This window comes from Taurulus bubalis (assembly GCF_910589615.1).
Source record: "Taurulus bubalis genome assembly, chromosome: 17".
Lineage (NCBI taxonomy): Eukaryota > Metazoa > Chordata > Actinopteri > Perciformes > Cottidae > Taurulus > Taurulus bubalis.
In genome coordinates, this window is record NC_136605.1 from 10,868,227 (window position 1) to 10,885,529 (window position 17,303).

At 42.5% G+C, this 17,303-nt stretch overlaps 1 protein-coding gene across 1 annotated transcript; it reads left to right on the forward strand.

Moving 5' to 3' along the window:
- Positions 1–1,117: 1,117 nt before the first annotated feature.
- Positions 1,118–16,941, forward strand: trip10a (thyroid hormone receptor interactor 10a). Its single transcript, XM_079233752.1, has 16 exons — positions 1,118–1,235; positions 6,081–6,196; positions 6,684–6,740; positions 7,171–7,318; positions 8,894–8,956; positions 9,420–9,524; positions 9,630–9,758; positions 10,020–10,166; positions 10,307–10,495; positions 12,976–13,140; positions 13,407–13,430; positions 14,093–14,202; positions 14,433–14,565; positions 14,749–14,837; positions 14,931–15,064; positions 15,374–16,941. The coding sequence occupies exons 1-16, from the start codon at positions 1,212–1,214 to the stop codon at positions 15,523–15,525; spliced, it is 1,785 nt and encodes a 594-aa protein (XP_079089878.1). The 5' UTR covers positions 1,118–1,211; the 3' UTR covers positions 15,526–16,941.
- Positions 16,942–17,303: the final 362 nt, after the last annotated feature.

The window sequence follows — 17,303 nt, forward strand, 5'->3', positions numbered from 1 at the left end:
AGGCGATAGCAACCATTTGGTGGTTGCTGATTGTATTGGTCGTCGTCCTCATCCTCATCCTCATCACCTTTTGCTACCGCTGGAAAAAACGAGGACAATATGCTTTTGTCGCAGACAAAGTCAATGAGCATGGTTTAGATATCCCGATGAGTCCTCGTGCTAACGGGGTGGAAGTTTAGTACATACAGTATATTACTTGCTGAATCAATCAGCCTGGAGAATGAAAACTTGACCAGATCAATGTCCCTCGTCCTGCATGACAAGAATGACATGTAACTATTGTATTTAAGTTTTAACTTTGGTATTGCACGATTTTAGGTTTACAACTAATTAGGAGCAGCAGGTTTGCAAAGATGTGCTACTGACAAAGAAGATGTGTTGTTGTTTTTACTTTAAAGTCCAATCTAGCTTGTATGTTAACTCTTACACAGTAGCCTGTGTTAATGTGTTGTATGTGTATTTGGGAACGGTACTTGGTAATGATCGTGTTTGCATTGTAGTGGTCTTGAAATGTTGGTCACATTTAAGTAACATAATTGTACAAATAATAAAGAGTATGGGACAGGAGTGACTGCCATGAATGATTTTGAAAAGAGTATTGCAAAAGTCCTAATTTGAGAGAATTAATTCAGTAATTAAGAAGTCAGTTAAGTCAGTTGTGAGTACGGGAACAAGCCTTATTCAGGTTTTAATAGCACACGCTTGCAGTATTGCGTCCACCAGTGTGTTACAGCATCAGTTTTTGAAGATGTAATGTGTGAAGATGAATTCCAGAATGCTGCACAAAGCTTCTTGAGCTCAAGGACACTTAGAAACCCGGATAAACTAAAAGCATCACGCTAAACGATACAAAGTGCCAGGATGCAGCGCGGTCCTCTGGGAAGTGTCGCCTGTGGCTCAATGCACTGCCCCTTTAAGACTTAGGATTTGGGAGTGACGCGTATATGAAAGCTAGTTTATCCCTCTTTCGTTCGCTATGAAAAAGATTTGGGCAAACTAGAATAACGACTTCCAGCCCTATGTTTATCTAACTAATTATGATGCCGGTTTACATCATTTGTTGAGGCAATCAAACCCGCACTGCGTCGTGGTTACGACTTATTTATCACCTCGGGATTGTACTCGCCAGGGCCGTCCTCCGACCCGCTGGAGAACTTTGGAGAAGTTCTTTGTATTCGGGACGGGCAGACAGCTTGGCCGACAAGCTGAACATGGACTGGGGCACTGAGCTTTGGGTGAGTCCGTCCTCTGGCTTGCTTTTTGGTAGGTCGCAGTTGTAAAGCTGGAAACAGTGCAGCTAGAGTGCAGTGAGACCGTCGGGTAAGCGCCAAAACGTCCTGCTGTGGGGAGGAACATTTCCCGAAGAAGTGGCGAAACGCTGCAAAAACCGTGCACGAGCGCGGGTCCATTTGCGGTCAGTTTCTCTTCAGCGTTTAGGAGCTGAGACAAAGAGTGGGGCGAGCTGCAGCCCACCGCCAACGAACGTGTTGCTCTTGTGCACAAAGAGACAGTTAGTCTTGGATCCACGTATGCACATGGATTTGGATGTTTGGCTTTTGTTTGGATCTTTTTTTTTCTTCTTCTTTTTTTTGTTTTACAGTGCTACCCCACAGTGTTTTTATTATTAAGGGGCATCTGCAGTGCACGAAGCAAACGACTGTAACATTACATTTAAAACATAGTCTGTTTCTGCCTAGTTTCAGACATAAATCACCTTCTGCTGATCACACATGAAACTACTAAATCAAAAGTCCAATTTCTAGATATCATCACTTGGAATCTTCATGCACAGAGGCCACTCTTCTCATGTTAATATGCATCTTCATGCCAGGGTTGAAAATGTGTCACAATGCAATTTATTCTGCACATTAAAGTGTACTGAGGTGGGCTGTACCCAGTGGGACGTCTCACTGTTTACAGTATGGCACTCCTTGCTTCCATAGGGATGAAATCCGATGCTGTCACTTTGCCTTGGCAACAAGCTTCATCACTGATGAAGTGCCTCGTGTGTCCACCTGAGTAGCTCGTGATTGTTTATTCAACAAGCACTGCAGTGATTTCTGGAGATCTTGATTTTAGGTGTGATTTGTTGGATTAGATGGATTCCTTAGGACCTGTGTTTTTATTTGGCTGCCCGATATAGCCATATAAAAAAAGAGTGCTTCAGCTGGTAATTTAAAAAGATGAGGGCTGTGTTCTAGGTCAAAACAAATCGGTGTGCTACATTCTGTAAAAAGAAAGAGAGAAGAAAACTGTGAGCCATTTCCTGCTAATGGTGACACTATCCAGAATCCAAACAAACCCTGTTGAAAATCCCACCATATAACACATCACCTTGATGACTGTGCCATGGCAATGAAGCCACACATTTGCAAACACTCCCACGCACATTCTGAGGGAACCTGAATATGTAAAATGGAGCATTGCAACGATGGGAGGTTGTGACCTCATTCCAGAGTCTCCCCCTGGGCCTCTTCCCCGGTCCCTTTTCCATCCTACATACTGCTGGTGCAACAGTCTAATTAGTTTTGCCCTACTTTGATTGAGTCAGAGAAAGATCCGCACCCCAGTAATAATCGGAGCCTCTGTGTCTGTATAGGAGGCGTTCCTGTTCATTGCACCAAGTTGTTTCACTGCAAAGTCTCCACACAAAGGCCAGTCCCCTTTCTTCAGGCAATATCAAATGCATGTGATTTGATCCAAAGGTTTTTGTGCAGTAGGTTTATTGGGTGGTAGCCTTGCCTGTCTGGTTAGACAAAGCCCTGCCGGCTTAATTGTGTTAATGTTTGGTGGGAGTCATCACTTGGATCAAGTCAGCTCGATGGCATCTGTCCCCTGATTGTCGTTAATCCAAAGGCTATTTTAAGGCACACGTTTACACAGTGCGAGATCAGTGTCGAAGCATTAGCCGTGATAGGGAGTGCTACCAGGCCGGTCCTGAGAACCACATGGGGCAGGTCTGGTTGAGCCAGGCCCCGAATACTTAGAAGACAGGCTGACTCAGGTCTGAAACATCCACCCAAGCCTTGTAGGTCGGTGACTTGCACCGTGACTCCTTTTGAAGTTATGTGGCGTTCACTACATGCCAGCTTTCTGTCTGGTATTAGTGGAAAGGTTGGATGATGGAGTGTAAAGGACATGTTGGATGCTATTAAATGTGTCAAAGATGTAAAAAGCAATTAAAAATGTCTAAGTAATATGTACACGTATGGAAAGGAGTAATAATGAAATGGGATGTTGGCCAGAAACACAACATTTGCTGTTCAATCAAAAGCATGAGTATTAGAAAGTCGTCGGTAGTTTCCGCCACAAACCGTTTATGATTTATTAAAACATGTGTTCAGTACAAACCCAGTCTATTGGGACCGCTAAAGATAATTAAAGATAATTAACTCTGGCTTTGCATGGTTCTAAAACGCAGTAGATCTGACAGCCACTGGTGTTTGACGAGACAATGATTATGTCCTTGAAAGATGTGTGTTTCTTTAAGACGGTTTAATGAGGTTAGCTTTTCTCTAATTGGAGCACTCTTGTTTTGAGTTCGGCAGTCACAGTTAATTTATAGATTATCTTTTGCCACTTCTAAAAGAGCACATAGTTATGAGTTTATCCATAAATGCTGAACTCAACCTGGGAAACATGATTTACGTGGAAAGAACAGTCGACATACCAAAGACTCTAGAAATAATCAGTCGTCTAACACTCATAAAAGTTTGTCGATTGATTGAATCAAAAGATCTGTAAAACTGAATTCTTCCACAAATAACCACATAAAGCACCGCTTTAAAATCTTGTTTTTCCCAGAGTTGCGCTCATACATTTAAAGTCATTCAGCGTGAGAATTAAATAGTTTGTTTCAGTAGATCTCTTTTTTAAACTAATATTTATTGTGTTTCAGTCATTTTTCATAGTGATAAACTGTTTGTTTTCGTGTCTCTTCGGCTGTGTTGCTGCTCTTGTCAATTTCCCAATTCATGTTTCACAAACTGACGCCGATTCGTTTGATAAAGTTATTGAATTGCCTTTCGGGTGACGTGTTTGATAAGCGACAGACACACTGATGTGTAGTTTGACATGATGGTTTGATCGCACACAAACAGAACAAACTCTTTTATTTTGGTACGAGTAGCTACAGCTCCATTCACTCAGCTACTTGCATCATCAAAATCCTGTGAGATTAAAAGACAAATGCTATTTTACTATTGAAACTAGAAGAACAGGAAAATAATGAAATACAATGAGTTGTTTCTTCTCTGCTGTGAAAACCGTATGCTACTCACTGTAAATCACAGTTGTTTGGCATCACACTGGGACACAACTTCACAATATTCCTGCTAGTTCTAGAAAAGCATCAGGACTCTCACTATTTATTATAGCTATGAGGATGATTACGTCCTAATGAGGTAAGGGTACATCATAATGACCATTAAAGGATGGCAAACCATTAAAGTACTGTAGGACATGCTATTTTAATGCAGAAGTTGTTTACCAACACATTCTCATTCTAACTTGTCACATACTGACGCTTTATCTGACCCCTTGGTGTCATGCAGACGTTAAACGGTGCCTTGTGCGTTGGTATTTGACACCCAATGAGAACGGTCTGTATCTGCTGTCTGGCCTATCTTACCTGAATCTACTAAATGTGACTTTTTATCAGGTGTGCATTGTGCGACCTAGTATTGTACTTGACAGACAAAACACTGGTTTGGGGACCTCCCAACCTACACAGATGCTCCACCCACAACAGCTTGCCTCACAATGTCAGACCTCCCCATCAATCTCCACAGTAGTTGTTGACCCTTTTTGCACACTTAGCAGTCTTGAAACGGAATAAGCCAATAATAGGTCATATGCATGAAAAAGATGTATCACGAGATGAGTGCAGTTCATAGCTTTTAATCCTGCTATCGTAGCCGTTCCATAGAAGGATGCATAAACGGCTCTTAGTCATCCAGTTAAGTAGCTATAATCGTCAATTTATAAAGAATTCAGCTGTTTCAGATGCTTCTCAGCCATGGCCACTATTTTACTGCTATTTTAAAATGTCTTTCATACTCATCATGTAACGCACATTACCATTTGCTTATGTTGTCCAGGATAACTGTGACATGACATTTCCATACCGTCCCGTGCCTAACGGTCAGTGTAGATAATTGCTGCCTCAGTGTTCTGCTCTGTTGATGTAGTGTGGTTGGACTGGAGGCAGACAACTACTGCTCATTTAAATAGATAAGTATTCTACATTTGAACAAAGCAGTGCCCTAAAGAATCAAACCCCAACGCTGCCTATTGGTTAGATGTTATTTTAGCGATGGATTGCTTCCGTCTTAACCTTTGACTGTTTTCTGTGATTAATCTCGACGTAGTCTCATTCATTTGGGTTTGGCTTTTGTTTTACCCGAAGGGTAGGAAGGGTTTTGAAAAAACAGGGCCCAACTCGTCAGGAATCCTCTTTCAACATGCCCCCTCCTCAGCACTGAAGACGCCAGCAAAGGAAGCCTGTGGGTGTTATGAAGAGTGAGAGAATATTGGTGAAGATATCATCTCTCACACTTATCAGACTTGTCAGAACTTGAAGGTGTCATGAAGTGCTTTGCCCAATAAGGAACCAAAGAGGAAGAGAAACATGATATACCTCCCTCGTACTCTACAATCTGAAAAGGAAATGTCAGTGAATCCAGTTGCACTGTGCCAGAGGGATTTTTGATTTATACATACATAAATATCATGTACTTCAACTTTGTAAAGCTCATTTAATGCATTTAATAGTATGTTCCATTGCTCTCAGGGTACATCAGAACAGCACCTAATTGTTCCTGCCTGTGACTCTTTTAAAGCTAGGAAGACGTTTAAAGATCATTGCCAAGATGTGTGTGCATGCGTGGAGAGAGTTTGTGAAATCCAACATGTGGGAACAAACGTCATAGTGTTTATTACTTCCGTTCAAGTTACATTTAGATGACCTTAAACTCAACCGGAGGAACGTCCCAGTTATTACCCAGAATATCCACATCCTGACCGGCAGCGTGTTGGCTTAATGTCTTTTCCTTATTTGTCTCTTGTGCTTGGTTCTCCAGGACCAATATGACATCATTGAGAAGCACACACAGTCTGGCCTGGAGCTGGTGGAGAAGTATGTGAAATTCGTGAAGGAGAGGACGGAGATTGAGCAGAACTACGCCAAACAACTGAGGTAGGCCTCGCTCCTGTCGCTGTTCCTCTGTGCTTTCGGCCTCCAATGATTTGTGTGTGCATGGGTGCATGTTGAAAGGCTGTTTATGAAATGTTTGTGGGGTCTTGTGACTACTTTGGGACAGAATCTAACTTGTTTCTGAAACACAGGCCTCATTCTCCGGCTGCAGTGTGCTCCCTCTCTCGGTTGTGTCCCAGTCTTAGGCCCACATCTGCTGTAGTGCTGAGCTTTGCTGGAGAGGAGAGGAAGTGGGAGCAGACTGGCACATGATAGACAGGATGTGGTCAGAGGGTGGGAGAGAGAAAAGGAGAGAGAGAATGTGTTTAGAGGACCGCTGTTTTTGATTCAACGGTATGAAACAGCCAGTGGTTGCATAAGTATAGTTTAATTCAGTGAGCTTTCTTCAATTGCCACTCACCTTTTCCCCAGTGAGAATGCATCAAGTATTTGTTGCCCCATTTCTTTGATGCACTTTCACTGTCCACAGGAACCTTTCAAAGAAATATAATCTGAAACGAAGCGGCAAAGATGAACCAGATTGCAGGTGAGCCGTTGCAAAGCATGTCTTCACATAACACTTCTAGATGATTGAAGATTTTTGAGGTTTTTCTTAGTAATTACATTTAGCAATTTTATAAAGTAATTACATTTAGCTGTGAAACAAATGTCAGCTAGACATGTGCTTACTAGGTCAATTAGAAATATGTACACCCTGGCCATTATAACCTGCAAATAATATCACGTTTCAAAGGGTTGGGTTGGAATCGCCTTGTCATCGTCTCATTCATGCTTTAGTGTGGGAAGCTGTTTAAATGCCCCGAGAATGAAGCAGGAATAAGGAAGTCATGAGCTTCTCATTATGACTTGGCCCACTGCATACTTCTCCTTGAGCCTGCGTTTGTCTCATTCTATCAGTGGTGCCATCACTGTTTTCATTTCTCCCCCCTTTCCTCTCTCCTCCTCTTAAATGGTAGGTTTTCCAGCTACCAGTCTTTTCTGGAAGTGCTGAATGAGATGAACGACTTCGCGGGGCAGAGAGAGCTAATTGCTGAGAACATGATGATGAACATTTGCATCGATCTCACAAAGTACCTGCAGGAGCTCAAGCAGGAACGAAAGATGGTGAGCAGACTGGGAATGCATCGGTCTGGTTGAAGTCCATCTTTGCAGCTGCGAGTATACCAAATACATTGTATTATGTTGTCACAATGGTGTGTTAGGGACAAAATAGTTTGTTTACTTTTTTTTTAACCACAGCCCTGTAGTTAACCCTTGAATACACCTTCATTTTCAGCTGCTCTATTCTGTTGTGATCGGGTTTTGGGACATTGTTGCTTTCCTTTGATACAATGACAGTCATTTAGTGTAATTGGGGTGCTATTTACAGTTATTCAATAATTGATTAATCTGTCGATTATGATATAAAACACATGTCGTCTAAAAAATAAATGCCCATCACAATATCCTAAACGTCTTATTTTGTCTAAAAACGGCTCAAAGTTTTTTTATGTTAAAATATGGAGGAGTGGAATGGCAGGAGCCGCTTGCACCATTTTGCTTCGTCGCCAAAATATGTTATATGTCAAAGTTTTCCACAGGTGGCGGACTTGTTCGACTGTGCAAACACAGCCTCCCTCTTTCCTTCCTTCAACCACCTTCTAAAAAATGGTCGTATTTGCATATGCAGAATCCTGTTGATATTCAAATCCTTCCCAATGCTTAAACGTAGGTGTGTTTTCTCCTACCAACCAGAAATGTGGGCTTTTCTTATGGGCATGCATCATTACTTCATCTTAGCAAACTATTGCCAAGATGGTGTGTGTACAACACACAGCGCTGTAAACAGGGAAGATGCCATGTGTCACAAAGTGGCGTAAAAATAACATCGAGACATGTATTCCAAATGCGCTGTACACATGTCCAAAGAATGCTCCGAAAACCTGGTTAAAGCGGCATATCCCACATGTCTTAATCGAAAAATGTTCCATTCAGAATAATAATTCAGAATATCCAAATGGAAAATGATGTTTACATGAGCCATATAAAATTCTGAATATTGCCATATTTAGAATAATGGTGGAATAGGAGTGTGCATGTAAATGTAGTAAATGTTTTTGCATTTTTGCTCAAAAAAGGCTCAAATGAAGCGGTAGAGAAGGGAGACCAGTTAAATAATATGTCAATTATCAAAATAGTTGCATATTTAGTATCTGTCGATATTATGATTAATTGACCAATCATTGCAGCTCTTGAGTGTATTTACTAGACTGTGCCTGCAGCACCATGTTCAAAAGGCCAGCTGAGAGAATGCTAAAGGAGATTTTCAGTAAGAGTCTGCAGCACACGCAGCTGATAAGGAGTGTACTGTAAAGGGTGGGAGGAGAATAGGGGAACATTTAAAGGTGTGGAGAGGTGGAGGAAGGAAGCTTTTCTTAGTGTCTCCAGGCAGAGGTATGGTCGGAGCGGAGCTTAGACTGCAGAGCGCTGCAGCCGTGTCCAGGCCTTCACTGCGGACGTTACGTCTCAAGCAGACACACTGCTATTTGTTTTCTTGTCTGCTATGTTGTGCTGCCTCAGGAGGTCATTGTTGTGGTTGTTTATTCAGTGTCTGCCCCTGCACATGTCTGTCTCTCTCTCTGTCATCTGACCCGCCTCCCCTCTTCTCACCCGGCCTATTTTTTTTATGAATGTCTGCAGTATCTGATGGAGGCCAAGAGGGCCCAGCAGAGTTTGGAGAGCACCTACAAGCAGCTTGACAGTGTAAGTCTTGACCCAGCATTTTAAAAGACTTTCTAAAATACATTTTAGACATCATTGCTTATGTTTCGTGACTACGTTTTTTTTATTGCAATAAGCGAAGCTGTGAGATATATTTTTAGAGCCCCTTTTGGCCCCGTTGGGTCAAATATGAAAGACAGGACAAATTGTAGGCAAATGGCTGCACCCTCAATGTGGCTGGTCAGGTGGCTATATTTGTCTATAGTAAAAACAGATGGACAGAATGGAAAGCAGTTGCCTATTTTAGACACCTATCATCAATCCAAGATCATACCCACGAAGTTATGATTGGAGATGTTCTCTCCCATAACCGTTTCTTTAGAAATAAAAATGCTTCGCTCCAAATAGTAAAACCTCCTCATGATTCATTCAGCCACTTAGCTGATTGAAGTGAACATGGTCTTTCTCTGTTTCTCTCTCTATCTCTTTTCTTCCTTCACACCAGAGTAAAAAGCGCTTTGAAAGGGAATGGAGAGAAGCAGAGCGCACAGCGCAGTACGCCGAGAAGACGGATCAAGACATCAATGCCACGAAGGCGGACGTTGAAAAAGTAACAAGGGGGAAATTAAACTGTTCATTTTAAGGACTGTTTAGCGTCCACAAAAGTAGTATCGGATCCACTTGGTTGACCTGTTTTCTGTCTGTATGGTTCCAGGCAAAACAGCAAGCTCATATGAGATCACACGTCGCCGAGGAGTGTAAGAACGACTACGCTGCTCAGCTTCAGAAGTACAACAAGGAGCAGAACCAATTCTATTTTAATGACATGCCACTCATTTTCAATGTAAGGGAATATTACATTTGACAACATGTTCCCGGGACATTTATTTGAATAGTTAACATATGGGACCGTAAAAACTGCTATTGGTATGCTAAAATTCAGATGAACAGATTTCTTCGGGACATAAAAACTTGAAATGACACGTGCCTAATGGGAAATATCTTTTTTGACTCATAAATAACTCCTATTTAAAGGCATGTATTGAGTGTTGCCTCAGCCCTACTAGTGTTAGTGTCTAAACATCTGTTTCTGTGTGTGCACTAGAAATTGCAGGATCTGGATGAGAGGCGAGTACGGAAGTTGGCGCAAGGCTACATCTTGTTCTCAGACACAGAGAAGCATGTGATGCCTATCATTGGCAAGTGCCTGGAGGGCATTACTAAAGCCGGCACTAATGTTAATGAGAGAAATGTGAGTTGGTCTCAAAACAAAATGCTAAATTGTTTTGTTTTTTTTGTGCCACATGGCTTTATGCAGCCACTTTGTTTTGACTGTGCATCTGTTTGAAAATAACTCTTTATTGCTCTTTTCCATAATTGCGTCCAATGCAGGACTCCATGGTTGTAATAGAGCAGAACAAGTCAGGCTTTGAACGTCCTGGAGATCTGGAGTTTGAGGATTACAGTCAGGGCATCAACCGAGCCTCCTCCGACAGTAGCCTGGGCACGCCGAAAGGCCCCATGGAACTTCTGGGAAGGAACAGGAACAAAAACTTTTGGCTTTTCAGCAAAAAGAGTAAGGTAGGACATTCCACATTGGATAAACAGTATCCTAATAACTAGTCCTCTCACTAGAAGAGAAGTTTCTTTTTGCATTGTGGTAATTGTGCAATGAATGCACCAGCAAGCCTCTCCAGCAATGATCAACGACAGCAGATTTGAAATTCTGCAGGTGGGCAGTCAGTCAGATTAGTGGGTGACTCCTTTGCACGTCAATGTTTAGTGTTTAAGCCACAGAGCCAGCAGGAAGGAGCCAGGAAATCCCCTCTGCAGAGATCACTCATGATGGACCTGTGGTTGTGCCACACAAACGCACTAAGACACACCCTCCTCAACTCCAAGGCTAAGAATAATAATGCATGAACCTCTTTCATTATATTACACGCGAACTCGCACTCACACCGACACCTCTAGAACTGGACCTTTGCATGAGTCTGTCCCTGACTGTGAGTGCATAAACCTTGCACCCCCTCACCCCCCTACACTCCCTCCCTCCTTCTGCAGCGTGGTTTCCAATAGTTCAACTGGCAGTCAGCATTCTGCTGTGCTTGTGCTTTCATCAGCACGGGGCCCAAACAACATTGCATTTTCCTCTACAGGCATCCACAAACACACTGCTTCTATTATACTGCCCAGAAGCTAGCATTATGTCGCTCTTCACAATACGATTTTTGTAACAACAATTGGGGACAGCAGGTCTGCCGGGTCAAAAAGAATTGGATCAGGTCCAAACACACACACACACACACACACACACACACACACACACACACACACACACACACAGGTCATTGGCGTTTCTGTATTTGGTCTTGAGAAACTATTTAGGTCAGGAGAGCCTCACTACATTGCAAATCATGGATCTTATCTCAAAGGAGCACTCTTGCTGGGGTCCAAACTTGAGCTGGTGATAGCTGACCACCCCCCTCCTCCTGCATCGGCAATAAATTATCCCCTCTTTCTTCCCTGCAGTGTTTGCTTGTTCAGTGCCTCGCTTCTTTCTGCATGTCTTATCTGGGCTGTGCTCTGCTTGCTCTGTGTGTGTCCGTGTGTGTGTGTGTGGCACACTGCTCTGTGTCACCAGTCATGCTCTCCCAATCAGGCCTCTAAAGCAGTATGAATAGGAGGCTGACTTTATTGGCTTGAGTGAGCTTTTGGTTTATGTTTGGCCCCTAAACATTCCCACTCGTAGCTGCTCTCCTGTACTTAGACCGCCATAACTCTCAAGAAAAGTAGCACATACCCAGTAGATGTTCACATAATGATAGTGCTGTCATTCCAGCTTTACACAAGGGACCTTGTTATAGGGCTGTTTTTGTCATTCACTATTGAAGACTAGAAAACATCAGCCTCCTGTGTAATTTAGCTAATAGATCCCTCCCCCACCTTTCCACATAGGCATGCCGTACAGCTGACACTGGGAGGTATTACTGCAGTTTACTCTCGGCATGTTTTCAACTTAACCCCTTTCTAAGAGGTCATACATGGCAGTCTTCACGCCCAAAACAATCTATATGCACAAATGACACTGATAATTAAGCAGACTATTTTTAACAACTGCACTGATGTATTGTATCTATGTAGGTCAGCCTCAAATAGTAGCACAGTTTGAGCTGTGCATATGCATTGTTGCAATGAATCCTAATGATTGAGTTGGATAAATTGGCGTAAAGAATGTTTTTTCTTTATAAAATGGGTCTTATTTTCAAAGTTTTCGTCAAGTATTGAGTGGATTTTCATTGTAGACACAAGAATGCTGCGACCAAAAAGACCCAACACAAATAAATATTCTTATTATGAACGTGCAGATTAAAGCATAGCAAACAGATGTATTCAGATACGCTCAGTTTAATCCATTTTGGGAGTGCAATTCCCACTTAGGGACATTTGACAGTATTACCAATTTGGGTAATATGTTAAATTTCCATCTTCGTTGTCACCTCCAAGTATGTACATTTATTAATGCGATGGCTTTTGTTTCTTTGCAGTGTCACCATATCCCTAAATAGTGAGGCCAGGGAGTAAAATATCTTGAAGCTCATATTATTTTACCATCATGGGTTGGACAAAACTACGAAAATAATTTAACATTCTCTTTTAGCACTTTGAAATTTGGCTCGCCCCAGCTCCTCTCTGTGGCTTAGCATCCGTCATCCTGCCTCCAGTCGGACTGCAGGTGTTGGGCTGCTGTGGGAGCTGTCTTGCTTTTGTATTATTATTATTTAGTTTTTGTTTTTTTAATGAGTGTGTTGATAACAGATGTTTGCTTCCATGCTCTCTGGGCTAGTGTGTTGGGTTTACTCCTGTGTCGTCTTCCTGGCTTTGTGGTGTGCTTTAAATTGTTGATGGTGTCTTTTTCTTTTCCTTGTCAACTTGTTGTTTTTGTCTTCCCCGTCTCCCCTCTATTTCTATCCCTCCACCCCCCCTCTCCCCCATCCTGTACACCGCCTGCATACTTCTTGCTTGGGCGCCGGTACTTTCGGGTCTCGCCCCCACCCCAGCTCTCTCCCTCCACGCTCCCACCTTTCTCGTCACCCCCCGCCCCTTCGCCCGCTAACGGACCCCCCTCCCCCAAGTTTGGCCGGGACCCCCTGTCGTACTGTTTGAAGGAGATCAATAAGACAGTCAAACCCAGAATCTCTTCCTTCCGGACACTCAGGAGATCGGTGAGTCATTAGAGGAGACCGTTGGGGTTTCAGGAAACCTCCATTCATCAGGGCGCCCACATCATCTTGTGTCTCCCCTCCCCCTTAGCAAGAATGGCTGAATACCTTGGATGACAATTAACATGTAGCATAGATCTTGTGATCCTTTTGCTATTCTAAATATGTTTCACACGTTGTAAACATGTAAGAACATATTTTTAGTGTGGAAAAGTAAGAGCCACATTTAAAGATATGTTCTATACACGTACCGTTTCTCTTTCCCTCAGAAGTTTACTCCCGAGAAGATCACGGTAATATGGACAACAAAACTGGTGTGGGGGTCTCAGTTGTGTGACACATAGGAATGGCCACTTTTCCATTACAACAGCTCATGTCATTGAAATAATTTCCCCCTCACAAAATTCAGAAAACTGCAGTAGTTTCTGTGTTGAAAGGACCGAATATGCACCTTCCAAGATCATGCTATGTTGCAAAAGGCCTGTCCTCTTGAGGTTGTATTGAAGAGGTGGCCACCTGGTGGTGGAGTAATGGAGGAACGCTTGGTAGCACAAGGGGACACCAGTTTTGAAGTGGCCTTAAATTGTCTCCACACTTTCTTGGGTCACCTTTTCCATCCAAGATGTCATGTCTTAAACGTGTAGCTTATCTGCCAATATAATATTATGAGTGTGCTACATCATATTGTTTGCCCATGGGTGGTGGTTCTGGGTTCAGCTCACTGTTGTACATGAGCTGGCTTTACATTAAGGAGCTTTACAAACATGTTACTAGGAGATTTGAAAAATATTTGTTTTGCCACTTACTCATTGACTTTGATCTGAACTCAAACCGCAGGTTTTGTGTTCCTCTTGAGGTGTTATTTAGTTTTTTCCATGGTTAATGTTGTGTATGAAACTGTTCAGTGTAAGATAGAATTCAGTGTTAACACGCCCCACCGTGTGAACTCTTGCAGCCTACGGTGACCGAGGACTTCGCCCATCTTCCTCCAGAGCAGCGCAGGAAGAGGTTACAACAAAAACTAGAGGAGATCTGCAAAGAGCTGCAAAAGGAAGTAGATCAGAGGTGCGTGCGTTTATCTGAGGGTAGCCTTCTGCGTATTAAAACCCATCTCTCTTAGAACTCCTCTGGTGAAGAGTGTGGATATAATATTCATGCCGTGCACATCAGTGTGTATAACTCCAGGGTGTCTGTGTGAGCGTTTGAATTGTTTACCCTGAGCTCTGCAGGGAACCAATTGCTACTGAAAGTCACCCCCCCTTTCTCCCTTGTTGCTCTCTCTCTCCTCTCCTCAGTGAGGCCCTGGGGAAAATGAAAGATGTTTATGAGAAAAATCCTCAAATGGGAGACCCTGCTAGTCTGGCATCCCAAATCAGCCAGACGTCGCAGAATATTGAGCGGCTCAGCGGAGAGCTCAACAAGTATGAGGTAATCCGGACCTCTGTTGTTTATTCACGTTACGAGGTCATCATTTACCATTATGATGGGGGCCCATTGTGGCATTTTGGGCTATACAAATGAACATCACTTGACATACTGACAATGAAGTGCATCCCAATAAACAGTATTTCCTATATTTTCTCACCTTTTCACTTTGTCTCTCTCGCGTAGACGTGGTTGGCTGAGGCAGGAGGTCGAGGGGAGACTTTGCGCTATAAAGCTCACACATTCAACAACAACGGAGCTCACGATGTACTCAGGTAACACTAAATCCTGCTCTTAGACGGGTGGGTTTGGCACAATGATGTATTGTCTGCCCTGCACAGGAAACTTATGTTTTTTTTCCTCTCCAGCCCTGATGGAGCTCACTCCGATGAAAGCACTCCTGATCTCTCGCAGGCCATCTACGCGGAGTTCGATGATGACTTTGAGGATGAGGAACTAACTGTTCCTATTGGGAAATGCACAGCCATGTACAGCTTCCCTGGTATGTATACAGGCTGCTTTAGCGGACTAGAATGTGTGAGTGTCCTTGATTTAAAAATGTCTAGATGGAAAGAGATCAGCTTCCTCTGAACTGCAGCTATTGCTTTCGAAATCAGAGGCCTTTGTGAATGCACGTATCTTTCTAAATTATCAGTAAATATCAGAATCAGAAAATGAATCAGAAAAGATTTCTCAAACTCTCATAAGGAGCGAGGTCACAACTACATCAAGAGTCAAAGTGTTTGTGTAGTCTCGTATGCATAAACTAGTACAGGAATATTTGCTAGCATGTAGTTTGTCTGTCTTCCAGGTGCCAGCGAAGGGACCATCTCTATGCAGGAGGGGGAGGTGCTGGCCGTGGTAGAGGAGGACAAAGGGGACGGCTGGACCCGTGTCCGCAGGAACAATGGCGATGAAGGCTACATACCTTCATCTTATGTCACCATCAACCTGAACAAATGACAGACTTATGAGGAACAAGACAAGAAGAAATGGTCCCTTCACCAGACAGTATGCAGTTCTTCCCATGGGACCAAACATAAAGGAGCCACAGCACTATGGGCAGGACCATTGGTGTGTGCAGAAAGAAATCCAAATAAGGTGATTTGATTTCATGAGCGAGGTGCCCCTAATGGGCAGAGGAATGGCACTGACAGTGCTTTCCTCATGGCTTACGTTACATTTTTGTAATCCCAGTTATCTAAGCCACCTAAACCACAAGGTTATTTTACTTTTGGATATCATGTCATGATAGTTTTTTGGATTTCGGTTTAACAATGTTGCATAGATCTTGGGTACCATCGCGGTACGAGTGTCCACCTCGTCCCACAGCCTGACAAGACTTTAGCTTCTAAATGTGAGCGGGACAAGAAGAAGAAGAAGAAGAGGAGGAGGAGGAGGAAGATGATGAGTGCTACTGCCATCTTTACACTGAGTGTTCATACCAGTAAACCCCATGAGGAAGTTACCTTACATGTTTACCTTTTTTATATAGTTAAAAGTGGAACGGCAGTTCTCATTCGCTCCCACATACCACTCTCTAGCTTCACTGGTGCTTGCGAAGATGTATGGCGCCGTCACCTGGTTCATGGTCGGACTTGAGAGTCCCGAGGGGATAAGTGAGGTTTTAGGGGGAGAATGCTTCACTTTTGGGTTTTAGCAATTTGTGAGACGAGACGTGTCAACGGTTCTCCCATCATGGTCAAATCACATGCACACAACTGTAAAAACACTCTAATGTTCTGACAATCACAGCCATATCAAAGTCCATTTTCAATCTATTACAATAACCGGCATATAGCTGTTTTTTCCCCCTAATAGTTTCAACTTGAAAATTGTACTTAAAATAATTTATTACAAATGTATGTTCTATGAATACAAATTTCAGAAGTTGTATTTTATATTAAGTATGTTCTCACGTTGTTTTTCCCCCCTTGCACACTTAGTGGACAGTCTGTAGCCACAAAAGGGAGTAAATAATGCACACATAAAATGTGCTTTATTAAGACTATTGTATTTATGTAATAAATAATATATATTTTAGCTATCACAACACCACTTTTGTCTTATTCGCTTTTTTTAACCATTCAATTAAAGATTGTTACATTATGAGAGAAAACTAAAAGTCTCTAATTGTGTTGCTAATGTTTTGTTTGAATTCACTTCAAATCTTCGTGATCGAGCCACGTCCTGTTTTTTTATGTTGTTAGCCAGCGAGAAGCAATAACTGCTCGTGTCTTTGGTGCCTTTCTGGATAAAAGCATAGTGTATATACCATTTTCATAAGACATTTTGTTTTCTTAATACATGTAAAGCACATTTCAAAGTTAGGAGTGGTTTTGTCATTTCTGGACTTGGAAAATAAATATTTGAATCAAACATCGTGTCTGCTGGTGCTGTAAAACGTGTACAGTTTCTAAAAAGAGTCTGTAAGGTCTATAAAGTAGTGGCACCCATTCTAGAGTTTTAATACATGTTCTGCTCAACAGCACAGTTCAGTCTACTTGGGAACATGCACCATTTTTTAACTGAAGCTTGAAACTGGAACTTGAATTTGTGGTTTTCACAGTGACGACAATGTGGCCTGATGTAATAGGAAATGAGTGAGTAAGTGGGTGGATGGAAGATTTGAGATTTTGCAGGTCAAATATGGTTTATGGTAAAATCTCCTTTTACACGAATGAATGACTGAATTTCATATTGAAGATCTGGAGATTTCCAAATCGTCTCTGACATCAGAT